Source organism: Synchytrium microbalum (assembly GCF_006535985.1).
Source record: "Synchytrium microbalum strain JEL517 chromosome Unknown SmJEL517_scf0004, whole genome shotgun sequence".
Taxonomy (NCBI): domain Eukaryota; kingdom Fungi; phylum Chytridiomycota; class Chytridiomycetes; order Synchytriales; family Synchytriaceae; genus Synchytrium; species Synchytrium microbalum.
In genome coordinates this window covers 127,698-154,759 of record NW_022158353.1, presented here as the reverse complement: position 1 = coordinate 154,759, position 27,062 = coordinate 127,698, and the positions used below count along the sequence as shown (strand labels likewise).

The following is a 27,062-nucleotide window of genomic DNA, read 5'->3' as shown; positions in this document are numbered from 1 at the left end:
TTGACACCAGAACTGGATAGTCTTTGCCAACCCGCAACGACAAACTATGAACGCTTGAATTGGATTTCTCTGAAAGAAAAGTGCCTCGCCACTTTCAAACTACTTCTGTACGCATGCACCAAGTGAAATCGAGAAGCAAAACATATACAAGTTTGTTTGCAAGAGTTTGGTTTATTGACGAGTGCCAGCACCCCAATAAACCAATTGACTTTACAGTGATTTATGAAGAAATGAAAGACAATGCAATGCCAATGACCCCCCAAAGTCTCACACACAGACCACAAAATTCAAAAAAGACAGTTATTTCCGACACAGAAGGAGTAAACACACAGAAAGACCAATATTCAGTTCTATACAAGGACAAGAATCGTTTATGCCCGGATTTTCCAAATGGATTCCTGCTAAGGTTGACACTTACTTGCATAATACAAACACCTTATGCCCTAGGAGCTACACAAATCATCGAAGAAGCAATAACAGGGAGATTAACCTGCAATCCAGGATTCAACGTTTCTAAAGATTCAGAAGGTCAATGAAGGTGTTGACAATACATGTTCTCATCAAAAACAATGAAAAACAATCACACTTACGAAGGACATTGACAGAGCTAAGACCATTTGCAGCTACAATAGACGTCAGAGTTTCACCATTCATTACAGTATGGTCGTTGGTGCAGCTTGCACTGAGAGTGTATGGGCAGTCGGCAGAGCCGGTGCCGCCTATGTGATTTGAGATGGGTTTTGGTAAAATGATGAAATGGACTCTTGGCGGAAGCTGTTTCTGCTTACCAATGCAGATACTGGTGCCAGCCTGGATAGTATTGCAGTTGAGATTCATTACCTATCAGGGGTTGTTATGTCAGATTCTCTGGGTCTCTGTGGTTTTCAACCCAACGCAAGTAACATACAATAACACGTTGGTTGAGAGAGACCAAGTTTACCACTGGATGAGGCTTAGCACATAGCAAAAGAAAGTGAGAATCACAGCCCGACTATAACTAACAATAATCGCAACAACCACTTACACCCTGCTCGTTTGCACCAGCTGCAATGTTGTGACATGTATCACCTGGCATAGGTAGTGTATGCGCGAGTGCAAGAGCTTGTGCCAGTTGGATATTGGGAAGGAATCGAAGGCTGGTCAGGATTCTGAGAAGGATACGAAGGTTGTCCGGGATAGAGAGAGGGATATGGCGATGTGTAGACGTTTCCACGAATGAAAGAGGACTGTCAGCTCATCATAAGTCGAAAGAAAATCCGACAGACAACCCAAAATACAAACCTTGGGTAAGGTCGAGGAACTCCAGGATTTGGATAGTTGTTTGGTTGTGGAGGCAAGTTGTTTGGTTGAGGGCTTGGATAACTGTTGGGCTGAGGAATACCAGGGACTGGTTGAGTAGGATACTGAGGGCAGGACGGATATGGTTGCGGTGGTGGGTATTGAGGGAAGCGAGGAGTTTGTTGAGGCTTGTTTCCGTATGGAGGTTGTTGTGGTGGTGATGGTGTGGTGGATATTAGTTTGGTGTGTACTGACCTGGTTGACCAGGTGGTGGATAGCTGGGATATCCTGGAGGGCCTTGTTGGACACATACACTGAGCTGAGCGAGTGAAGCGATTAAAGTCGTGTTCACATTAATGACAAAATCTACAGTTTTTTGTGCTTACCGCTGGTCAGAACAATCACCATCAACATCGAGACCAACATTGGGATTAGCTAACAAAACAATTTGTTTAAAACTAATATACTTTGATTGACGAAAACAATACGAAACGAAATGGGAGGAATTGGAACTCACCAAGCGCGACCTGCTTTCAAAGTTGTATCGACTGGCAACATCGTCCAATGATTCACCAGATTGAACCGTGTAGTACTCGTCACAGTCATCTACTGGATAGAAGACAAAGTTTGATCTTGACGGTTGACGTCACGATCGCAGTCAATGCCTACAGTTTAGGATGATTTGGGATTTTGTGATGAGATGTAATTATTAGGTGCTGGCTTGCATGCATAATCCTGATGTGCTTGGCTTGCAAGCGGTCCAGACTCTGCACGGTAACCATATGGTGGGTGGCCATATGGACCTTGGGGAGGAGGAGGGCCTTGTTGTGGCCCAAGCTGTACACATGCACTAGATTGAATGAAATCATTAGACCAACTTCACCAGAGCAGTAAACAACAAAGAGTTAAAGACGAAAGAACTGAAACGGGACTTACCGTTGACCTGGAGCACATAGAGCATCTAGATCAAGGCCTACATTGAGACCTCCAAGAGCAGCTTTGCTGCCCAAGTTGTTTGTTTTTGCTGCAGAGTCCAATGTTTCATCAGCTTGGAACGTATGATACTGTTGACATCCGTCGACTGGGTGATAAGGGCAGAATTTGTGATTGTCATCACGGTCCCAGTCGACACCCGATGAATGTTCATTGATTTGGAGTCACAAAAGGCCTTTGAAGTACTCGTCATTGCCGCAAATATTAATTCACACTTTACACACCCCTTACGGACGACCAAAGAGAATCGCAGCGCTTCAACATATCTCGTGCTACCGTATGATACTATGTGTGTTCCATCATGCCTACAAAACTCACATTGCTGCTCACGGAATATGAAAACACTTGATGAGCCACACCGAAGTCAATGGTTTGGTACTAATAGTATTATATTAAGAGCACCCAGCACTCCAATAATGAAAACAATCACTACCAACTTATTAAGGTTTAAAAAGCAAGCCACATAGAAAAAACGACACGAATGAAAAGCAAGTGAAGTCCAATGACCAGCATCGTTATAATAGAAAAGAAACCACGAAGAAAGGGACAGTGAATGAAAAATCTACGTGGAAGATACAAATCAGTCTCAAAGAAACATTGAAAGAGACAAAAGATGGTTTTTTTTACCTAGTATCCATTGTAACCGGGTACAACACCAACACATACTGAGCCTCCTGGATAGATCGTGGATTGCAATTGTAATCCAGGATTGATGGGCACTGTGTGTGTGGAAATGTGTTAGAACTAGATTCCTGTCCTTGTGCTAATTACACAATTAAGCAGGCTTACGAAGAGCACTAGCAGAAGTGAGCCCATTCGCAAATGCAATAGAGTCCAGAGTCTCTCCATTGACGATGATGTGAATTCGACTGCAGCCCATCGAAAAGTGGTATGGACAGTCGTTTGCGTTGTTACAATCTACAGATTTGACAAAAGGGATCAATCTTCCGGATTTTTGCTACACAGCTGACAATCAGGCGATTAGATACATACCGACGCAAATATTCATGCCAGGTTGTAGGTTGTTGCAATTGAGAGTCATGCCCTAACAAAGTCGAAAGAATCAGATTTGCATACAAAGACACGTTTGGCTAAAAGGGTAACTTACCGTCAATCGCTGGTTTATTGATACTAGCTTGGCTGCAGGATCCGGCTAGCAGCCGATAAATCATGTTAGAATGTGCATGTGAATGACGCTTGACACTTTGATAAAGTACACACTTTCATTTAAATAATACTTACTCCTTGCTCATTGTTGATAACACTAAGATTGAAACATGTATCACCATTTACTATAACGTGAGTTCGAAGACATCCTTGTTGTTGTTGAGGGTAAGGCTGATTGTTCGGGTAAGGTTGATTTCCATTGGGATTGGGATAACCGTTTGGGCTTGGTGGATATTGAGGGATTCCAGGCTGGCCATATGGTGGTGGTTGTTGTCCGTAAGGAGGTTGTCCATATGGTGTTGGAGGTGGTTGCTGCCCGTAAGGAGGTTGGTTATATGGAGGTGGTGGTGGCGTTCCATAGGGACCTTGAGGAGGACCTTGTTGTGGTCCAGGCTGTACGCATACCCTAAATAAGCAAAGGACCAACTTTATCATCTGCCTCGAGCAGTGCACCACAAAGTAGAGAGACGAACATTTCCACTCACCGTTGGCCAGGAGAGCAATCAGTATCAATAGAGAGTCCAACGTTGAGCTTTGCCAGATCCACCTTGGATCCCAAATTGTTGGCTTTTGCAACGCCATCCAATGAGTCACCGGCTTGGAAAGTGTGATATTGCTGACAGTTGTCTACAGGATGGTATGGGCAGAAGCGTCTGTCATCATGGTCGTCCATGTCGCAGTCGACACCTGAGTAGTTTGAAAGGGACTGCGAATTAGTTACAATCTCGAAATGTTGTTGGGAGACAGAAAATGGTGCAACCCATTTAGAATAGTAAATGAAGAGGACATCGAGAGTAGTAAATGTAATACACTTACAGATTTCGTCACCCGAATGCAAATTCTTGCAATCGATATTCTTTCCGAGAATGACTTGGTTCAATTTGACCAAGCTTCCTTCGAAATCTATATAACACGAGTTGTTGTAGAAGGGCATTTGAGAATCAAAGTATGAAGTTCAAGGCAACAGAAACCAGCTCCGATATTAAAGAAAACAACTATGAAAATCTTACCTGGCCCCTGAATGTTATGGGCAACCGCGAGGCCCATGCAATTGTCGTTCTGTTTCAAAGTGTAGCGACTCTTACAGTCATCAGCAACACTTGTTACCAATAAGGCAGACAGAGATACAGCGAGAATTACCAACTTCATTGTTGGAGTTGGAGACAAAATGTAACTTGAATGGTCCCACGGAAGAAGGTAGTAGATGGCCAAAAGTGGTAAGATGGACCAGTCAGAATCGTTCCAAATGTACTAAAAAATATATTTATAGAAGAAAACGTGAGTGCTGGCTCTGAAAACTGACATTGAGATGCTTTGCGTCGTAACCAAAAAGAATAAGCAACGTGGAATGACGAAGCTGGAGAGGGTGTAAACACCCATAGAGGCACGGACTTTGACAATCGATATAATCTAACTTACTTGAATTCGGCCTTGCCTTGAGCTTTCTTGGTGCAAAGGAAGGTGAGTTTTTTTGGTGCTTTGAAAGGGAGTCTGGAGTCACGGTGGGAGACTTTTGGCGACAGAAAAAACGACGTAACATCTGAAGCTAAAGCGCATAAACTACTACGGACATCCCAGATGCACAGCCAATGTCGGAGTTCCTATTCTTCTCGCTCTCCCTTAGTCCGAGGGAAACTATCCCAGATCTGTTCACTTGGCTAGACTATCAGCTATCAGACTCTAACGAGTTGATAATCTAAATAAGGAAATTCACGTGTCTGGATTTCAGAATATGTGTCTGGTTTAAATTTAAGTCAATAAATCTCGACGCTGTTCTGTTAAACAGCAGCAAGAAAAGCAGAGAATGACGCGATTGTATTTCTTGCCTCACGAGTGTCGAAATAACGCGTCGTCCGTCAGTGCTTGCCATCAAATTTAAAATCCAACTGGAAAAAATTCCACACGAAACCGAAAACCATCAACTTTGTCCACCGGATCCATACCACTTTAGCACCACTAGTAGAGCACTTCCCGGCTATTTAATCACATAACTAGACGCTTTTTTACTCGAAGGGACAGAGAGAAATGACTAGTGGCGTCAAAGTAAGTTTTGAAGTTGTCGTGTGGTGCAAATAGATGATGTATTAATCTAATGCATTCTTGCGGTTGAAAGACACGAATCTCAACTAATCAATCGTATATTTCTCTGCTTTCTAGCAAAACGTGGCTCTCATCGTCATTGATGGGTAAAATGTCCTCAACATTTAATGGTGTTTTGACATCAACCTTACCATACCGTTTCGCACCTTTATCTTACCTCAACCTCTCATATCCAGATGGGGAATCTCACCAAAAGAAGACTCAAAGGGTGATGCTATTCGTAACGCACACACTCCAGTTATGAGTGGTTTGGAAAAGGATGTTCCATTCACTTCATTGGATGCTCATGGACTTGCTGTTGGTCTACCTGATGGCCTGATGGGCAACTCGGAGGTTGGACATTTGAATGTTGGTGCTGGACGTGTTGTATACCAGGTATGTATGCATGCAAAAAGAAAGAGTCGAAAGTTCAATAAAAGCATGTCTTGGCAACACTTTTACTTTTTCAACTTTTGACGTGTTCTGTCAAGCAACAAAGCCCTACAACTCAAGCTTACGCCCTGTCTGTACACTTCTATACAGGACATCGTCAGAATCGACCTCGCAGTCCGTGACAAGAAACTCTCAACCCTCCCATCCCTCAAAACCTGTTTCGCAAACGCCAAATCCAAAACAGGTCGTCTCCATCTCCTCGGTCTGGTCTCAGACGGTGGCGTCCACTCGCACATAGAGCATCTCCTTGCCCTACTCGACGAAGCCAAAGCAGCAGGCATTCCACACACATACATCCATGTTTTCGGTGATGGGCGAGACACTGCTCCACGGTCCTCCGTCATATATCTAAACCAGCTTATATCCCACATTGATAAAATCCAGTATGGAGTCATTGCCACTGTTGTTGGACGATACTATGCCATGGACCGAGACAAGAGATGGGAGCGTATCAAAATTGCGTATGAGATGCTGACGCAGGGTGTTGGAGAGGCTAGCAGTGATATAGTCAAGACTGTGGAAGCTAAATATGAGGCGAATGAGACGGACGAGTTTTTGAAGCCTATTGTGTGTGACAAGGAAGGGATTTTGAAGGATGGTGATACGTTGCTGTGCTTTAATTATCGCAGTGATCGTATGAGAGAGATTGCACAAGCTTTAGGAGTTGAGCCTCTGCCTTTTGAGACTAGTGTGGTTCCCAAGGATCTGGTAAGTGTTTTTGGAGTCACGTCAAATTGCAAAAAAGGGTCATGGAATATCTCGCCATTGACTTTCTCACTTCCCACACCCTCGCACAATAGTCTATCACAACAATGACCCAATACAAATCCGACTTCCCCTTCCTGACCCTCTTCCCTCCTCAATCCATGCACAACTGTCTCGCAGATTGGCTCGCCAAGCAATCCACGCCCCAATGCCACATTGCAGAAACCGAAAAATACGCCCACGTAACCTTCTTCTTCAACGGTGGTTCCGAAGCTCAATTCCAACTCGAAGACCGTGTCCTCGTCCAGTCCCCTAAAGTAGCAACATATGACCTAAAACCCGAAATGTCTGCTGTCGAAGTCGGTGAAAAAGTCGCTGAAGCCATCAGTAGTGGCAAGTATCCATTCGTAATGTGTAACTTTGCACCACCGGATATGGTGGGCCATACAGGTGTATACGAGGCTGCGATTAAGGGTGTTGAGGCTACAGACAAGGCGATTGGGATTGTTGCTGATGCGTGCAAGAAGGCTGGGTATACGTTGTTTGTTACTGCTGATCATGGGAATGCGGAAAAGATGCTGGCTGATGATGGTGTTACGCCGCATACTGCTCATACTACTGCCAGAGGTAATTACACAATTGACCAGGGCCTTTGTTTAGGGTCTCATGCTGACTCGAGACATTGATTTGTTTGTTTAGTTCCATTCATCATGACTTCCTCAACACACAAATTCGCACCTGGTGTACAAGGTGCATTGTGTGATGTCGCACCTACTATACTTGAAGTGATGGGTTTGCCAATCCCTGAAGAAATGACTGGTCAGTCTTTACTTGCCAAATAGATGGGTAGAGGGAGCTAGAACAATCATTAAAAAGCAATGTATGAGGGTTTAGACGGTTTTTTTAATCAAGAACGATACCAATAAAAAGTATATACATTACGAACAATGAAAGGGCCTGAGAATTTTCACGACCTGTTGAATGACTTTTTTTGGTCTTCACGAACGCTACTACTACGAGGGAAATATTGATCTAGAGCAAGGCCTCTCATGGAAGTTCTAGAAAATCTGATGATTTTATGTGCATGGAAGATAAGATTTAGATATGGACTCGCGGCTAGTTCGCGACAGTAATTCGGAAAACAATCAAATATTTGAGGCGAGTTTGGTCTCATTCTGCCACATGCGGTTTTCTGTAGATGTGTTTCTCAACATCCTCTACGTCAGACTTTGTGATGGAACCGACCGATCGCTCACAAGGCAGTCTGGCAACGTTCCCAAATGCATTTTCCAAACTACAGCAAAAGGTTTGAGCACTATTTTCTCGATACAACCTTTGCTGCTTTCTCTGGAAATCAGATTTTTATTGTTATGACGGATGTGTCAAAAGACGACCATGAACACGGCTAGTTGCCAATTTTCAGACCTCGAATGTGTCTGAAATATATGAAAATTGAATATTTGACTCTTTGCTTTACTGCCGGAACGGGCTTGTGGTCCTCTTTCTTCCTCATTTGACATTCACCTTCGGAGGCCAACATCCATCACATGAACTCGATAACGAATAAGGAATGAGTGGTGCAAAGTGATCACAATCCACATTTGATAACCAATTTAGCACGAAGGAATAAAGGATCGTCGATGCTCTTAGTGCTTGGATCAGAAGTTTGGTTTACGTGTTCCTGATGGTGCTCTAGTCTTTCTAAAGCAATATCCAATACAATTTGAATGCATTCCGATGAATTCCATATTCCACTTCGTCACATGGCTCCGTGTTCTATTTGTACGTTCGTGTCGATTAAACGTGTCCACGTTGGTTGGCAATACGTTCGTATATCGTCAAATACAAGCGGATGATCCAAAGAGGGCTATATTTCTATGGGGTTCAATTATTCTTAATTCCTTCTCTATTTTTTTGGACATGCTCGATACTCTTTCTCCATTCCAAATTCACGTTGAGCAGTGCCTGTTGGTAAAACCGCACTCTCTAAAGACGCTAAAGGTGAGCAACCTGCTCTAAGGCATCAGTTTATTCGACTGCTGCTTGAAAAATTCCCCTTCTTGTTTCTCCTTCTCGTCGCCTTCTGACTTTTTTGTGTCGTTGAATACTCACATGGTCGTTTCACTCTTCGTCATAGGAAGCAAAGACGAAATAGGTAGAAATCTCATTTCATAGTGTAGAAAGTGCTCATCGTTTGCGAAAATCACCTCGCTCTATCTGTTTTCATTGCTTTGCTCTGTCGACATTTGGTCAACCAAATCAAATCACTTTTTATCGACTAACGCTTTCCACACACACGGCTCTCGCATAGTAGTAACAACAATAACTCAACCATGAGTGATCTACATCTTCAATCGCTTGGTCTAAACCTGGCTCATCAACAAGCAAACGATTTTCTCGAACATACTCTCAAGCTCGGAGATATGAAGAAACTATCAAGTCACAGTCGCCGTGTCAAGTCTACTCGATATGGAATTGTTGGAGCTTGGTAAGTAATTTGTACTTTCAGTGGTATCTGGTGTATCCTGTTATAGCCATGCGAAGACAAGGGAGGTGAAAAATACTCAATAAGGAAGGAGTGGTTAATGCTTGGAATGAATTGAGTTTACCGCTATATCAATTTGCCACGCTTCTGTTTTTGCAAACAAACCACATGCTAACTCTATTCGGAGCTGAATTGTCACTAACACACTATCTCATTCACCGTCTATCTAGGAGTGGAATGTACCGACCTAAATCTATTCCCCCGGTCATATCCGGACCTATGCCTATATCCTGTGCTAGTGTAGGTGATTCTCTAGGTCGTCGCTCGGAAGAGGGTGGTCTCGGCACTAGTGGGATAAATCCCACAGCGGTCGAGTCCCCAGCCGTCACCATAATAGCATCTTCCAATAGTTATAATAGTAAAACCCTCTCAGCACCCGCCTCATCCGAATCAATCTCGTCTACAACAACCACCGTTCCGTCGATTGTAGTCAAAAACGAAAAGACCGTGTCTGACTTCAAGATTGAAGGTGTGCTTGGGAGAGGTGGTCAGGGGCTCGCCTTGTTGGCAACTGATAAAGCCACGGGTCGACGAGCAGCCATCAAAAGAATAAAGAAACCGTCAAAGGCGGTCAAGGAAATCGTTGAAGGGTAAGTCATCTCTTATTCTTGCGTGCGAGACCATCATCATTCTAACCCATTACCTGTTGCTCTTTGTAGATTCAAGACTGAGATTGCTGTATCAAGATTGGCAAAAGGATCCCCATTCCTCGTTTCGGCATCATCATGTTTCCAAGACACTCATAGGCTCTATCTCGAGATGGAGTTTGTCGCAGGCGTCCCCTTGGAGGAGATTATGAAAACGCACAAGGAATTTAAAGCTCCCGAAATTCAGTTCATTGCTATCGAGACCTTCTTGGGTGTTGAGTACCTGCACAGTCAGAACATTTGTCACAGGTATGTTCTCTCATCTTTGTATCTGCAGTCTTGTTTCATCTGTCTCACCATTCTTTGGCACCTCTACTTCAATAGGGACATTAAACCTGCCAATATCATGATCGCATTTGACGGGCATGTCAAGCTGTTAGACTATGGTATCGCACTGGGCAACATGAAGCAGGACACGATTTGTGAGCATGATGGGATCGGAACGTTGCCATACATGGCTAGAGAAATGTTGATCCATTCCCCGAAGTACACCCGTAACATCGACTTTTGGGCGGTCGGTGTCGTTTTGTACGAAATGGCAAACGGCATCAGACCATATATTGGATGGACTGCAATCGATCTCTTGCAGGATATTGATAAGCATCATATAAAGCTCCCCCAGCTTCCGTGTAATGGAGAGAAGGTCTTCTCATTGTTCGTATTGGGGCTTATCACAAGATGCCGAACGAGTCGATTAGGTGCTGGTGGAATTGAAGAGATAAAAAATCACGATTATTTGCAGGGTGTCAAGTTTGAAGAATACCGTGCACTCCGTATTCCTCCTCCCTTTGTCCCTACTATGGTGAGTTTAAGGCTTACTTTGTTTCTCACAGTCGTTGGTTTCTTACACTGCTGTTCTTTATTTCAGAAGACTCGTCTGGCCAAAAGATTAACGCTTTTGGACAGAATACCACCTATCAGATTCGGCACATACGATCACCAGCAACTCTTGAACGACCTCGTCTTTGACGACGGAGCTACTGTGGTCAACGTCGACGTCGCAGCATCAATTGCTATCACGAGTCAGACTGGCAATGGTTCTCCCGGTACCGACACTAGAAACGGTGCTCTTCATACTGTTGGATTCGTAACCACAGTGGTCGACTCACCCGCAGCTACGGCCAAATCAATCGGTATAAAGCAATCATCTATCTCGACAGCCGTCCGAGCATCAACTTTTCGAAATGGAGTTCCTGTATTGGCGGTACCCATCTATCATCAACGAAACAAACCGGTTGCACCCCGTCCCGCTGTTCGTAGTCTTCAAATATCAGCACCCCTGCAACCCATCAATGGAGCACTGGCTACAGTACCAAGTCATCCTAGTGATAAACTCGGTGCTCTTTGCCCTGCCGGGACATCCGCGACAGTGGCTGAATCACCTGTTACTGTCGCAAAAGAAGGAGCACCTGACAATAAGTCAAATGGAATGGACGGTATCCCTTCCACCATGTCACGTACTCCATCCCGAAACCATGCTGATTTAGCGGTCTCGGATTCAGTCATGGATAATAAATCAGTGTCCGATGCTCGAACTGAAAGTACTCCCACCACCGCCGATACAACAGACCTCGCTCCTACTGTTTTGCGTATCACGAACGCTGCAGCACCAGCAGTCGTCTCTTCCGACTTGGCTTCTCCCTATGATCGTCCGGATAAAGCTATTGTCGACCGTACCGAACGATCCACTACCGAAATCACCAGGCGATTGAATGCTCATATCAGTTGTCACCGTGCCGAAATAGAAGACAGATATAAGCTTGTGATCCAGTATACGATTATGCAACATAAAGCCAACCAGGACAAGCAGATGCAACCTCTCAAGTTATCACCATTGCCAGTTATAAGGGCCACGATACCATCTTCTGTCCATGTAGGCACCGTCCCCGTAAAAACCCATAAAACGCGACCTGCTGTAGTTGGATTGAAGAGTATTTGGAAGAAGGTTACCGGGGCGTTCAGATCACGAAAAGTAAAAAACTCACCGCAATAGAGGGTTGTAGTAAGAGGAGAGTTTTTGGCGGGGTGGGCTCCATTAGGTTAAAACAATTTTGTACGAAGGAAACAAATCAAATACAAATAATAGGCGGTTTAAAACAATTACGGATTGTGTATTCTACTTCCCGAGCAGTTACTAATATCAGAAGAATTTCCTTCTGATTTACCGAATTACACGCAGAGAAATATCGTTCGAAAAAGGATTTGGAAAGGGGTACTAAATCATTCTGGTTATGGTGACATAGTTGCACCATGTGTGGTCGTAAATATCAAAGATATAATAAAACTGCTCTTATAGTTTTAACCGAAAGGTTGAAAGGATTTATATTGATCCGTATGGTATAGAAATTGACTCGTATCCAGTGGAATATGTGCCTTCAGCTGTCTGTAATAGGAGCGTTTGGACTATCTACCAAAGCGACAACAGCAACGTCGACGACAGAAGCTCTCTGGACCACTGGATCTGCAACGCTAACACCGCCATCGCCGCTGTTCATCAAGAAACTCAATACGGGAGCTACATTGAGATCAACATCATCGACACTATTCAAGAAGCAACTGCTGAACGCCCTCGTCTCCAAAAATATCAGTCGTGTATGGGATGTCACATCAGCCCGTAATTCAAATCAAGTTTTGATCGTCTCGTTTGAGAAGGTATGTTTGCAGGTTGCATGTTGAAGCTCAATGCTCCTTCTGACAATCTGAAGCTTCTTTACAGACCTGCCCCGTCTAGACGTATAGCCTGCCTACCGACCACCACGGAAATCACCTCCAGGTCGCAACTAGCTGCTAAACCAAAACTTGTGTATACGCAGAGAAAGCATCTTGCCATAAGCCCTCTGAGGCTTTTGGAGGTCGTCACCATCATCCCCATGACGAACTATATCTGCTAAAGCAATTGGAGAAGCCGAAATCGTAACGAAAGATTCAGCTTGGTGTATACGGCCAACTGACGATTCATCAACAAAGAACTGTCATCCAATGTCTATCCACCCTTTTATCAACCAACTGCAGAAGGAGCCTGCTTTTTGGTAACCGTATCAGGCAACAGAGATTATTATCTCACTCTTTTCGAGCTCTGATACTCTTTCGGCTGATATTACCAATCTGCTGCTCTAGGTCCTCCGAGGTTTGAAAATACTCTGATTGGCTGCAGGCGCTATTCCCGGAGCGTTACAAATGCTATGGCAGCAGTCCAAACTTGTTTAAATCGAGAGGACTAACCTCTTCGTAGGGTTGAAATCATCCAGGTGGCATGTGCGTCGGTGACTCTGTCCACGAAGAATGTCGTCCAATGAATGGGATGCACCAGAATCATTGAGTGCTTGAGTGCTAGTGACTCGGTCCAAGAGCTCTCCTTAGCCACGAAAGCACATCAGAGTTCGGTAATGTGCGACAGGCCGTGTTAAGTCTTTAAAGATTTGTCCATCTTACCAAGATCCCACCAGAGATGGACGCATATGTAGCAATGACGTAGCGTTTTCATGCGACATTCACGTAAAACGTGGGTAGTATTCTATACAGACCACGAAACTAGCAGAAAACGGTGTCAAGTGTTTGTTAATTACAGACATTCCAGGTATTGAACACTTCTGAAATATCATAGAATATCGATGTACACGGGACACGGGAATTAGACAACAATACATGCTCTTGCTTTACCCCGCCAACCAAGGCAACGAAATGCATATACCACCATTTTATAAGGCACGTCAAATATCCGTAAAAGAATGTCCGTAAAGTGTCTTACAGTACTGAAGAGCTGAAAAGAAGCCACTAAAGGTCACCGATATGGACTTTCTCATGAAGACCAAGGTACCATCAGCCATGCAAGGAGGATCTAGTACCATTGAAAGCAATAAAAACAGGGGTGTTATGAATGGACAGAAAAGTATCTGGAAAAAGACCACTGGAGCCTGGGAGCGGAAGGTAGCAATAGAGACGATGTTTTGACGACGTTTGGAATAAAATAGCTTAGAGAAGAACAATTTGGTCAGAAAATAAGAGAAGACAGACAAATAGGTGTTTCCAAGCAATCATGTGTACTGTCGTTCCCTCCTGAGAATGGTGAACCGAGCAACAGGCAAAAAAAAAAGTCTTACTACGGAATGCAAATATGCTGCAACCTTTCACCTCGGCATATCATATATTAAGTATTGTCATGCCCTGCTTCTAAGCTATACAAAAACAAAAACACTATATGGGGTATTTTTCCTTCCTTTTTCAATATGCTTCCCGTCCATTCCCACATGCAAAATCAGTGCAAAGCAATCCAAACATGCTGCCGTTCTAAACCAGACCTCCCTATCTATCGACGTCTTACACGACGACCCTTGTCACCACCCAATCCATTCCCACCACCAACACTTGTTCCCGACGTACTAGCAGACCCTGGCCGCGTGCCACCACCAGATACGGATGCAGCACCGTTAGCACCACTTCTTCCAAAACCACGAGCAGTGCATGTAGGGCAGTACCAGGATCCTTTGGGTGTGCTTGTTAGACCGACACATCCCCAGTGGAACCATTCGATGTCGCACTGCGTAAATAAACGAACAATATGTCAAGACATGTTTGTTACAACATGAAAGAAGACGATCCCTTACATTATCATTATCACAAGCAACCATATTCCCAAACGAGATTTGCTGGCAAGTACAGTATAGCGTGTTGTCTTCTTCTGCTGCTGATTTGGCGGTTGTACTTGACGTTGAGTGTGTGCGTTGGCGTTGCTGTGGACCTGGTGGTGCCATTGTCTGCCTATGGAAAAGAAGAAAAAAAGTCAGCACGTAAAACAAGTTCGATAATCATGACGTTGCTTGGCGTACTTCTTGTTGGGAGCAGCAGCTGGAACAACAGGTCTCGTACCGGTGTACGATAAATCGTCGTCTGCATCTGTTGCTTTTCTTTTCAGGCTTACAACAGAGTCTACAAAAAAATTAAATGTCAGCAAAACGAAAAAAATATATACAAGAGCTCCCATACAAGATAACGTTCTTACCACGATCAGAAGCCCCACGCGTACTCCTCACAACAGTAGCAGCCGGAGTCGGAAACGCCCCAACACCCACCATACTCGACGTATTCGCCACAGGAGTCGACGGTGGTGGCAACATCCCACTACCGTTATTCCTACTCACAACCGGCTGCTGTTCCTTGTTACTCAGCACCTGAATCTGACTATTAGCAACCTGAGCAGCAACTCTCTGACTCGGTTGCGGTACATTACTACCGACTGTTCTATACACTGGATTGTTTTCCGGCCACATGTAATCAGTCGATTCTTCGGAATCTGCTCGTGTGGTGGGTGTTTGGTATGATGATATACGACGTGTTTGGTGTTGTGATGGTTGGTATTGGAGTTGCAGCTGAGGTGGCGGTATTTGAGGCTGGTATAGAGATGGTAGGGTGAAATTGGTTTGGGATTCGGTTAGGAAGCCCACTAGTTTATCGCTGCATTTTACACGGAGAGAGTCACGTTCGAGGCGTGCGATATGGGTTTGGAACTATGTGGAGATGTAATCAGTTGGTATGTGATTTTTCTGGCGATCGAAGAACGGTATGACCAACGGACAAAACACCGTCCAAACAGCGAAAACACCTTCTGACATAATCAAACATCGCTTTTTATCCTCCTTCCACTCGCTCAAACCCAGCAGAACTTACATGTTCCAGTATACTCCTACTCTCAGCAACCTTATCATTAACAGTCTTGAAAGCCTTTGAATACCGATCATTGTACTCCTTCAGATGCTCCATCTCGACCTCATCAGATACAGTTGGCTGCGCCGTCTTTTCATAAAACTGTTGCCTCTGGAATCGTAATTGTTGGAGTTGAGCTATTTTGCGAAAACAAGGCGTCAGCTTTTACAGCGGATGAAAATGCATGTGATGATAAGATAATACCTTGATATCTCTGATCTAAATCCTTGAGCCTTGCGAGATTTGATTTGAGCTCACGCGGAATGTCGTCGATTGCTAACAAAAATACATTTCAAAAAAATACGTTGGTTGATTAATGTTGGATTTAGGCGTTGTGCATATAAAGGACAGCAGGGAAGAGGGTAGAGCTTGATAGATCTCATCATGTACAATAAGTTGTCCGTTCTTCTTTCATCACTTTTACTTGTGTTTAATCATCGTTCGCCAACATTCCGCAAACCCACAAAACACCATCCTCTTTAGGCGGCCAACATTCCAGCCGTTGAAACTAGTCAAGATCAACAAGCAACGATGCACTTACTCTCAAGAAATGACTCCAAGACCACATCCGAGTCCATCTCCCTGAAGATCAACGTCCTTGGCCAAAAGCGAAATGAGGGAAGTTCGAAGAAGGAAGCAAGGGGAACAACAACCGCACGCCCCAACATATTGCGACGCGTCAGCACAAATGGATAAGCGTTATCTTATGTACTTTGATATAAGTTACGTGTTTTCTAAGCATATACATTACAAATCGATACTAATCAATCCCAGCAAAAAATTCATTCTTGGGTCTCTTATCTCCCATAAGTGCCCTCCTCTTTTGTCTACGTGTCGGTTTACCAGGTTTAGCGTCTGCCTTCTCCTCAGCTTCTGACGCGTCGGACGAATCGCTAGATTCAGCAGTCCTTTTGTTGTTTGTGTTCGTAGTCTCGTGAGCTTCATCATCCACCACTTCTTCATCTTCGTTGCTACTTTCAGAATCAGAATCAGATCCATCTGTTCCTGTATCTTCATCATCTTCTCCTTCCTGCGCACTCCCACCTTTCACAACACTACCACCATCAACCTCTTCTTGAACCCCCTCCTCCTCATCGTCGTCCCCCTCCTCAAACAAATACGCAACATCAACAACACAAACTCTCTCCTCCTGCGCAACAACCAACCACCGATTGTCCACTGACAGTCTCATACACTCCGCACTATCCTGCTGTCCCTCAGGCAGCTCCACAATCCCCAGCACTTTATGCGGATACGTCTGCATCACCCTCACAAGGCCATCACTTCCACTCGTCAGGACTGTAGAATCATCAATCTCAAGTATCCCAGTAACAGAGCTTGGATGGCCCGGGATTCGTTCGACGGGCTCGTCCCATTTGCCCACATCAAATACGTTTACGATACCGCTGGATGTGCCGACGAGGACTTTGCTGTGGTTTTTGTGTATGCACAGACACAAGAATTCGTCGTCTTGTGAATCGGTAATATATTCTTTTTTTGTGTTTCGTGGGTCGTAGACGGATAGCATGCCGTCACCACCTGTAGCAAGCAGCATCTTCTTGTGGTTGTCGTAATATAACTGGGATATGTAGTCTGTGTGGATGTTGTATGTGTGTGTTGGTATAGTTGGCGTTCGTGTGTCCCAGAGTTTTATACGCCCGTCTTCGTCGCCGGTAGTATACAAGGTAGGCGATATGAATGTGAGAGCGTTTATTGCCGACCTATGTAATTAGATTGTGACTAATGCGTCCAACAAAAAAAACCGGATAGTGATGAAGACGTTACTCATGAGCACTAGGTATCTTGACAACAATCTTCTTCGTCTCGACATTAACATGCTGTATAGAATGATCAGCTGATACACTACATAGCCCTAGTAGAAAACAACAACGTTGTGTCAGGGTCAATCATCTCGATATTTTTTTTGGGTTCAATGTCACAGCTCACATTCACCACTGGGATGGAAATCAACGGATCTGACTGCACTTTTATGTGGCTTTAGAGTGAATATTGGTTTTGGATCAGCTTCATAGTTGTATCTAAGTTTGAACGAGGTTTGCGTTAGTCTGCAAAAAAAAAAACATTAGAAAGGGGTATTGAATAGAAGCTTACAGAGAGATGCTCCCATCTAACAGTCCAGCAGCTAGTATTTCTTTTGATGGATGTAGAGATAGCCCGAAGACATTCGTATTGAACGTGATCGCCATTGCGGATTGAGCTAGAGTAAAGTGAAGTTACGATGAGGATTGAACGGCAGTATTTGCTGTGCTTTTTTGTCGCGTGAAAACAAAAAAATTGTGAATCTATGCCTTCTAGAGCTATATTTTGCAAATTGTTATAATCGTTACGATCCACATACGTTGACACATCGTACTCCAGCCCTGCATCGTTCTATGTTAGGCAAAAAAGAAGGAATAGATTTGAAGGATCGATTCTCTAGCTCGTTGTTACCTCGCATTCACCACCTTCATCCCATGGCCTTCAGATTCCACATCATCAAGTCAGCATATCCTCACTCACCAAATGTTGGATTCCTATCTATCGTTTTGCTCATTCATCTAGCCTGGTCTGATTTTCACCACCACCATCATTCAGTTCCGGCTCTGTATCAACATTGACATTGTCGTCTGGTTTTGCGTCATTGCCTTCGTGATGGGTTCAGTAGCAAGACATGCACGAAGGCCAAAGAAGAATAGTAGGAATCGAACAAGTCAATAATTGTAACGGGATGTGAATTTTTTAGTGCAAAACTCAGCAACACAATCAAACGACAAGCATTGGTTGCTAGGAGTGTGATCTCTTCACCTCATCAAATCCGACTGGAAAACCAGTATCGCTAGCTTCCTTCCACGAAGCAATGTGCGACACGACTAGTTGGCGAGCCCAATGGTAATGTGCCACGTATCACATCTCAATCGATGCTTTGATTGTTTGCAAGACTTGGCGTCTCCCGTCTCGTCCGTGGCGCCATCAGCTTTGCAATGTGCTTTTCAACAAGTACGAGTTTCGGTGCTAACAAGTGAGGATAAAGGTAGAAGGAAGAAAAATCCACGCCAACTTTCTTAATCTCTTAATGGGGCATTCGTCCTGTTTGCTACCCGTGTTTGCTGATTCAGTTCTGACTCAAATAAAATGCACTTGTTGAGGGAATACGTAAATGGTTCCATCGAGAGTGGGGACAAAAAGAGTATAATAGTACGCGACACGATGACTGGTGTTACTACCAAACTTCAGCGCACCACACCCAATTCAAAGATGATACAATGCCTAGCTCATCAAGTACTCTGGTGAGACGAAGGCTAGAGTGACTGTTCGAGTACTAGTAGATGTCGGAATCCTGTAAGGGTAATGATATGTGTTCACAATCAGGTTTGTCTCTTTTGTGAATCGCTAGTGCTGCTATCTGGAGCAATGGGAGCACCTCTCCTATCGAGATTTCAAATTCTTTAATGTCGAATCTACATTCTTGAAAAGTTCAGAAACCATGTTACTCGAATCACATCTCGAATTTTTGTGTCTTCTAGTAACAAGCACAACTTAAATTTCTGCTTCCATGATCATTCGTGGATTTGAGAAGAAAATCCGATATTCCAGTTTTCGATAAACGTCCCAATGTGGACGAGACAACAAAAAGATCAATCCACAACGCGAATACTCGAATGTCTTCACTTCTCGAGTTCCATGCAATCACGAACATCAAACCCTGTCTATACTGATGCTGATCTTGAAGATATCTTGAGGCTCTCCGTACTGGCTTGTTTTCTATGATACTTTTACTGAAATCAAGGTGCACGGCAAACCCACCTTGATGTCAGACAATACATTACTTGTCAAGTGCAAGGCGAAATCTGTGAAGAATTTTCGAACGGCTAGTCGATGTAGCCGTCGAAGCAGAAGGCGTTAGAAGCTGTCAACAATGCTCACGATCACGTACCCTTCTTTCGTGACTCGCTGCTCTTCTCTGGAGTAGCGACAACAGTATTGTGTATCCCAGTAAAGTTGTCCCAACGTTGCATTCAATTCATGTTGAAATAAATACGTGAGTTCATGACCATAGATGGTTTTTTGCGACGAATACAAGCAACACAAACGACCTACCTTTTTAAATAGTAGACATGCCTGCTTCCAGTGTCATTGAGTAAATTCGAGAAGAAGGTTTGAATGTTGCAGAATTGGCGATAGAACACCAAAAATAGACAGCCAGAATAGTGTACAATACTTGTTTTCGCCTCTAGAGTTTCTCAACTTCACAAACTCCATCAGCTTCCATGGCAGACATATTCTAGGTTTGTGACGTTCTTGGTATTGAATTTGTTTGACGGTCGTTTCCTATATCAGCGAGAAGTGAGGTTGATGCAAAACAAGAAAAAAAAAATTGACAAATTGATACCTGATTTCTCGGTGACTGGAAACACCACAACGACAAGCACCCTTATTCCAAGTAGAAGAACGCCTAGTCTACCATCATTCGCAAACCACCATTTGGCATACCCAAACCTAAACTAGATTGGCGAAATACATCCAAATTCTTGCTATCTGTAGCTATATTTGTGCAGGAAACATCCTGATAATCTATACAATGCAAAACACTCCATTTACTCAACCTTCAACATTTTAGCACTTCTTTCTCCATTCTACAAAAGCATAAAAAGCATTCAGTCATACTCTCGATTTAGGATTTCTCACTCATCTTACCTCATCATCACCATCAGCAGCAACACCTTCACCACCTTCTTCAGGTTTCACATCATTATCAACAACCATATCATCGGTGACAACCTTACTACTATATCCTCCTTCTGCTTCATCTAGCCCAGATTCGGTGTCGGCACCTCCGTCATTCGGTTCTGGCTCTGCATCAGCATTGGCATCTTGTGTTGCGGCATTGCCTTCTGGTGGTAGTGTTGGGTTTGGTGGCAAGCCATACACTAAAAAACGAGTCGTTATTATGCATTAAAAAGGACGAGATTCATGCGCTGGTCAACTCGTTCGTTTCTTTAGCTGCCAACTCATCAACAAACCACACAACCCCACAGGTACTTACAAGTAGGAGTCATCTTTCTCAAATGCATCAACATTGCAACAGGAGACCCAGCATCTTTACCCTCCTTCAATCCATGGATGTGGGCCAAGACTTGTCGACGAGCCAATCGTAATGTACGCCATATAAACATCTCATTCGATGCTTCAGACCGTTTGCCAGCCTTGACTTCTCCCAGCGGATCAATGGCATCATTCAGTTTTGCCAAGTGATTTTCCACTAGTACGATTTCCGTGCTAGTTGAAGGATTGTTAGAAGAGCGAAAATCGACAAGGAGTGGTAACTCATACAACTTACGTCTTTCCACGAGCTTCAATGCCTTTCTTGTTACCCTTTTGCACTGGTGGAACTGGATCAAATGATTTTTTCTGTGGAGTGCACGAACATGTTGGCACAAAAATCCAATTCGAGTTCAGGACAGTCAATTGACCAAACACCACATACATATAACGTTGGCCTTATGACCGGCAACGGATCGGGCTTCAAATTCTCATCGTATGGTGGGCAACTTACAAGTTTCCATCGTGTCTACAGTAGTTACAGGCAAGTGTGCAAAAAAGCAAATGAGTGCGAACGAAAATCATGACGCAAGCGATTCAGTACAACGCCCAAATACACATACCCAGCTCTTTTCATGCATCATAATAGCTTTGGCTGTAATAGTTGTCTTCTTTTCCTTCATCCTGTCTAGCATTTTGTTGACTCTCTTGATGGCATCACTAATCCATTGTTCCTGTGAAACAAACAAAGCAGAATTCATAAGACATCTTGACAGCTTCATTTTTGGCGAGTGCAGGACACTTACTTGATCAGCATTCAAGGTAGGAGTATATAAAGCCGTAATCCTTGCATTGGCTTGCAGAGGGGTTTCCGCCAAGTACTTGAACTCGATCTCTTTGGCTTTGGCTCCATACGATGCTAAGAAATTAAGAACGATATGATGTTGTAGTAGGATTTGACGTCGAAAGTTTGGATCTCGTAACTATATGATAGAACAAAAAAGTCAATATTTAACGGACACATTCTATGTTCCAACCCTTGGAGCTTAATAACTCACCTCAAGATCAAACAATGTATGACTTGTCAAGTACTTCGGTGAGAAAAAGTCTGTAGTGAATGATCGGCTACTAGTCGATGTCGAAGTAGAAGCAGGAGGTTCTGACGATTCATGATGTTCACGATCACGCTTTCGTTTTCGCGAATCGCTGTCTCTGTTCCTGTCTGGAGTAGCGGGAGCATCTTTTCTCTCCAAGTTTTCAAACTCTTTCAATATCGCATCCACATCCTGTTGAAGAAAACATACGTTCATGTCGAGCTTGCCACGCATGGACTTTGTTTTGTCATTGAGACACATCTTACATTTTTGAAAGTAGTAAACGTGTCCCCTTCCATTATCATTGGTGGATTTGAGAAGAATTTCTGAATATTCCAGAATTGGCGATAAAAGTCCCAATCTACAAAACACCAAAAAAAGGATTTTTTAGTATTCGAACACTCGAATGTCTCCATGTTTCGACTTCCTTACCATCACGGACTCCATCGACTTCCATAGTATAGGGTTGATCTTCAACGTACGTTACATTATCAGTATTGAATTTTCCTTGACTATTGTTTCCTACATATCGGAATTGACAGCTGTGAGTCGGACTGGCTGTAGGAGGCAAAAAACTGACATTCTAATGATCAATATACCTGATTTGTCGGTGACTGAAAACACGGCCGCAACAAACATCAATATTCTCCCACAAGTGGAAGCATGAGTAGTCTTTTCCAATCTCCTTAACGCCTCATTGCACAGTCTGAGAAGCGTCAAGCCACGACCAGTCTTTGGGTTAATGTTCTGTTAGAGAGTGTAGGTTATCACCCGATGAGTACAATTTCAACAATAATGTTACATCTTACGGTAACAATCCGAGCATAACGGGAATCCAGATAATCGAATACATAGTCAATCAAGTGGATTGGCAATGCATCGACGAGATCTTCGACAGCTTGTAGAGCCGCGGAATCTTTTGCGAGACCTTGCTCTTGGCATTCGAGGATGATGTCTAGGAGTCCGTATACACGTTCAAAGATACGTGCTCGTTCGACAGCTTCTGGTTGGTCTTGGATGAGGACCTGTTTGGGAGGAGTTTGAGAGACGGGTGTAAGAGAAGAGCAACGGATTGAATTCATCCCTATAAATCCATAATAAATACACGCTCCATCCTCTCCGATAGTCAGCACGACTTACAATTAACTCGTGCAGCTTTATTCTGGACTCGACATCCAATGCCTGGCTGACCACTTCCTTCCATACGATATCGGAGGATATGTTTTCGGGGGGGACTAGGATGGAAGCGAAATACATTGGGACGAACTCCTTGATGTTGTCGGCCAGGCCATCAATTGGACCTCTGGTCGGTGATGGTGCTGCGAGTGAGTGCAATAGTGTATCTTCCAGGGCCCCTGATATCTGGGAGAGCAGGTTGTCTGCGAGCGCGAGTGGGATTCCGTCTGTTTCCATGTCTGTATCCTCGACAGGAAGCTTCTAAGCTCGAAAGTTCATGTTTTTGGGGTTTCTTGTTTAGTCGCTCGTCTTGACGATTGTCGCCACGTGTTTTGAACTTGGAAGCTAGTATCTCTCGCGTAAATCACGGCCATCTACCAATCCTGATGGTCTCCTACATCTCGTTATGCGCTTCAAGTCTAGGCAAAATCCAAACTCCAGAACTTTTTAGTTGACAGTTTTGGCTCGTGGATCAATCAATCATGGACGCCATAATACAGGCCATAAGTAGGTCAACTGGAGTTAAGCCAGATGTTTTGGAGGGTGGAGTCAACCTCTTTGGCGCGTATCCGTTTGCTGTAAGTCTCTGATGATTTTTTTTGTGGGGCTTGACGCGGCCCAGTCAACATCATTACCTCTCAAAACTGACTAAATCACGAACGTTTAGGCGTTATATTTACTTTTACCACGCTCAACACCTCCTATCTACCGTCACATCTACTCAATCGTCGTGGCATCAATTTTGACAAGTTCGACCTTCAGCATGTCGACTGTTTTGCATATGGTCGCTATGAGTGCGACCACGTATCTCACTGTCCATATACTCAAAACTCCGTACATGCCCATACTGCTGTTTCTCTTCAATATGGGATACTTGGCTTGCAAGTATGTAGCTCCTTTGTGACGCCCGACCGGATGTTTTGAGGGAGATCATCCGTCGTCCTTTTGAACTGAGGCAACTGAAAAGTACTAACTAATACTCCATAGTCTGATATATTGGCAAATTTTGGCTGCCTCGTCGGCGCAGTTTGATCAGACAATCCCACTCATGGTTTTGACAATCAAGTTGACTTCGTTTGCTTGGAGTGTGCATGATGGGCAGATGCCAATAGAGGTATATGAGTTGTTATATTGGCAGTAGCGACACAGTCTCGTGTTTTTTTTGGTTCGACACTGGAGTCATTATCTCGCAGCTTTAATCTGACAGCTGTCACTGATATGAAATTACTCACACCCAATGCATCGTTTAGACCTTGTCGGCACAGCAAAAGACGGCTATGATAAAGGACATACCCGGCATTATAGAATTTGGAGGCTTTGTTACATGGTTTCCATCATTTATGGTGAGGTGCTGTCATTGAAACCACCGTTTGAAACTATCTTTGACACTCCTTCAACCAAGGTTGGACCAGCTGTAGATTTCCACGACTACCACAACTTCACACACGGTCTACCACCATTCAACAATATCCCAAGTACGATAATACCAGCACTAAAGAAACTAGTATCTTCCTTTTTCTTTATGGGACTCTTCCTGTACATTGGTCCTAAATTCCCTTATCGAGTCATGGCAACTGTAGAGTTTGCAAGCACATACTCTTTTCTTGGTAAATTCGGGTATCTGACTGTTGCAGGCTTTATGGAACGATGCAAGTATTATGTAGCATGGGGTCTATCCGATGGAGCTTCCACGCTAACAGGTTTCGGATATGGTGGTATGAACAAGGACGGAACGCACGACTGGACTCGTGCGCAGAATGTCAATCCGGTAGAGTTAGAGACGGCTGAGAATGCTAAAGCTATATTCGAGTCATGGAATAAAAAGACAGCGTATTGGCTCCGTCATTGTGTATATGAACGTATGTTGTATAGGGGAGATAAGATTAAGGGATGGGCGACGCTTGCTACCTTCATAACGAGTGCATGCTGGTATGATAACGTGCCTTTTTTTTCGTCTCAACAGTTGGGTTTCTGCCGTTATCATCTTAACTGATATTCTATTCTTCTCTAGGCATGGCTATCACGGAGGCTACTACTTTGGTTTCGCCTCAGGCTCCTTCATCACCAACTCTGGCCGTATCGCTCGTCGACACTTCCGCCACCTCTTTCTCCCACCATCATCCCTCGCCCCTTTCAAACCCATCTACGACTTTCTCGGCTGGGCAATAACAATAACCCTCACAAACTACTCGACAATCCCCATCGTAATGTTTGCTCTCGACACATCCTTCAAAGCCTGGAAGAGCTTCTACTTTATCCCGCATATAAGTATGCTGCTAGTCATGCTGGGATTCAATTATCTGGGCTGGGGGAGGTATACGCATCGTTTGAGTCGCGTGTTTGGTGCGGTGGAGCCTGGTGTGAAGAAACGTGGTGGTGGTGATGGGAAGGATACCAGCAAAGATACCAGTAATAGTAATAGTAAGCATAGTAATGGCCTCAAACAAGCATCGAATGGCCATCATACGAATGGCAATGGTGCCTCAAGCAATGGGACGGGAAAGATGACTGATAAGGAAGTGTAAAAAGAACAATTTTATCTGGACTAGAATATAATGATACTGAGTCTTGGGTACTGAACAAGGAAACAGAAGTTGGTGAGAAACGATACAAAGCGTTCTGAAGCAAAGCGAATCGTATCGAGATATAAGTTTGGGTCTACTAAGTATTAAACTACATGATCGTTTACTTATATTTAAAGTGTCTACATAGTAAAAATGCCGCTCCATGGCGATACAGCGAGTCTTTACTCTATTGCACGGTTAAAATCATTAATACTCTTTCAAACCAACCCTTAAACTCCAAACCAGTAACATATCTACCTGCTTTCCCAGCCGGAATCGCAAAGGCACCATACAATGCCGTGCCCACCAACAGCACGAAACCAGACGTGACCATCGATATCCCACCTGCAAACGTCATCAGCGGCTTGCACAGCAGATCCTGATACCCAAGAGCGAGACAGGCACCTTGAAGTAAGTTGTTGGAGGATGTGATTGCGAGGTTCAGGCCGGCGAGGATTATGATTGCTGAGGCGACGAGGACTATGAGGCGGAGGACGATGCTGGTGGTTATCAGAGGGCTCATAATTGGGCGCCTCGTATTGAAATGACTCGTACCGAAATTGACCGATGGTTTGGAGGTTTGCAAAGCTGTAGTTTGTGGAACAGACCCAGAGACAGAATGAGCCAGTGAACTTTTGTACCGATCGCACAAAACCGAACTAGCTAGATAGCATCAAAAGCATCCTCTAAACGCCGGTTTGAATCATACCTCTTGCGTTCACGTCCACCAATCCATTGAAACCACAAAGCCTACGTTCAGACATCCCTTGATTTCTCGATTTCTCACATACAACAACACCACCTAATGTAGCCGTATCAGGCAACAGAGACCACATATTTAAATCTTTCCGAGCTCTTTTACTCTTTCAACGAATATTACCGATATGCTGGTTTAAGGCCTCCAAGTTTGAAGTGCTCTAAATTACTGCAGGCGCTATCCCCGGAATGTTGCAAATGCTGTGGCAGCAATCCGAACCTGCTTTCATAAAGAAAACTAACTCCGTCGTAGAGTTGAAATCATCCAGGTCTCGCGTGTCTCCATGTATCTGTCCACGAAGAATGTCGTCCAATGAATGGGAGGGACCAGAGTCTTTGAGTGCTTGAATAATGGCGACTCAGTTGATGAGCTCTCTCTAGCCACGAAAGCGCCTTAGAGTTCCGTAATGTGCAACAGGCCGGGCTAAGTCTTAAAAGATTTGTCGATCTTTGGTGGTGGCAGATCCCACCGATAATGTACATATATGTAGCAATGGCATAGCGATGTCATGCGAAATCCAGTAAAACGTAGGCAATAGTCTGTACAGTCCACGAATCTACCAGAAAATGGTGTCAAGTGTTGGTTAATAGTTAATTACAGACATTTCACGTAGTGAACACTTCTGAAAAATCATAGTGTCCAATATACAAGGAAACTGAACAACAATACACGCTCTTGACTTAACCTTTAATCCGGTACTCCTGTATATGATTGAATGCCAGCATCGAATTCCTCGTTTTTTTCAAAAAAGCAAGTATTATGAGCATTGAGACAAAGAAGAGTTATATGCAGGAGGAGAAAGTAGCTATCAGCACAAAACCCCAAACTACAATCATATCTTTTTCAAGAATGGTCCTTCCATGC

General features: G+C 43.9%; 5 protein-coding genes across 5 annotated transcripts; 2 read left to right on the top strand and 3 right to left on the bottom strand.

Annotated features, from left to right (window-relative positions):
- Positions 1-5,463: 5,463 nt before the first annotated feature.
- Positions 5,464-7,517, top strand: SmJEL517_g01160 (phosphoglycerate mutase (2,3-diphosphoglycerate-independent); the record flags this gene model as incomplete). Its single annotated transcript, XM_031167088.1, has 6 exons — positions 5,464-5,481; positions 5,596-5,624; positions 5,715-5,913; positions 6,061-6,678; positions 6,771-7,302; positions 7,375-7,517. The coding sequence occupies 6 exons, from the start codon at positions 5,464-5,466 to the stop codon at positions 7,515-7,517; spliced, it is 1,539 nt and encodes a 512-aa protein (XP_031026950.1).
- A 6,656-nt stretch (positions 7,518-14,173) lies between these two features.
- SmJEL517_g01159 (uncharacterized protein) lies at positions 14,174-16,145 on the bottom strand (the record flags this gene model as incomplete). Its single annotated transcript, XM_031167087.1, has 7 exons — positions 14,174-14,404; positions 14,472-14,625; positions 14,694-14,793; positions 14,867-15,371; positions 15,532-15,704; positions 15,772-15,843; positions 16,109-16,145. The coding sequence occupies 7 exons, from the start codon at positions 16,143-16,145 to the stop codon at positions 14,174-14,176; spliced, it is 1,272 nt and encodes a 423-aa protein (XP_031026833.1).
- Positions 16,146-16,327: 182 nt separating this feature from the next.
- On the bottom strand, positions 16,328-17,774 carry SmJEL517_g01158 (uncharacterized protein; the record flags this gene model as incomplete). The annotated part of the gene is made up of 4 exons (XM_031167086.1): positions 16,328-17,288; positions 17,353-17,440; positions 17,515-17,606; positions 17,680-17,774. 4 exons carry the CDS (start codon positions 17,772-17,774, stop codon positions 16,328-16,330), a joined length of 1,236 nt encoding a protein of 411 aa, XP_031026832.1.
- Positions 17,775-20,162: 2,388 nt separating this feature from the next.
- SmJEL517_g01157 (uncharacterized protein) lies at positions 20,163-23,114 on the bottom strand (the record flags this gene model as incomplete). The annotated part of the gene is made up of 13 exons (XM_031167085.1): positions 20,163-20,201; positions 20,263-20,495; positions 20,612-20,844; positions 20,906-20,976; positions 21,053-21,136; positions 21,231-21,341; positions 21,414-21,590; positions 21,666-21,893; positions 21,968-22,062; positions 22,134-22,223; positions 22,301-22,448; positions 22,511-22,726; positions 22,842-23,114. The coding sequence occupies 13 exons, from the start codon at positions 23,112-23,114 to the stop codon at positions 20,163-20,165; spliced, it is 1,998 nt and encodes a 665-aa protein (XP_031026825.1).
- Positions 23,115-23,359: 245 nt separating this feature from the next.
- Positions 23,360-25,402, top strand: SmJEL517_g01156 (uncharacterized protein; the record flags this gene model as incomplete). The annotated part of the gene is made up of 6 exons (XM_031167084.1): positions 23,360-23,455; positions 23,545-23,762; positions 23,865-23,991; positions 24,128-24,220; positions 24,280-24,806; positions 24,889-25,402. The coding sequence occupies 6 exons, from the start codon at positions 23,360-23,362 to the stop codon at positions 25,400-25,402; spliced, it is 1,575 nt and encodes a 524-aa protein (XP_031026824.1).
- Positions 25,403-27,062: the final 1,660 nt, after the last annotated feature.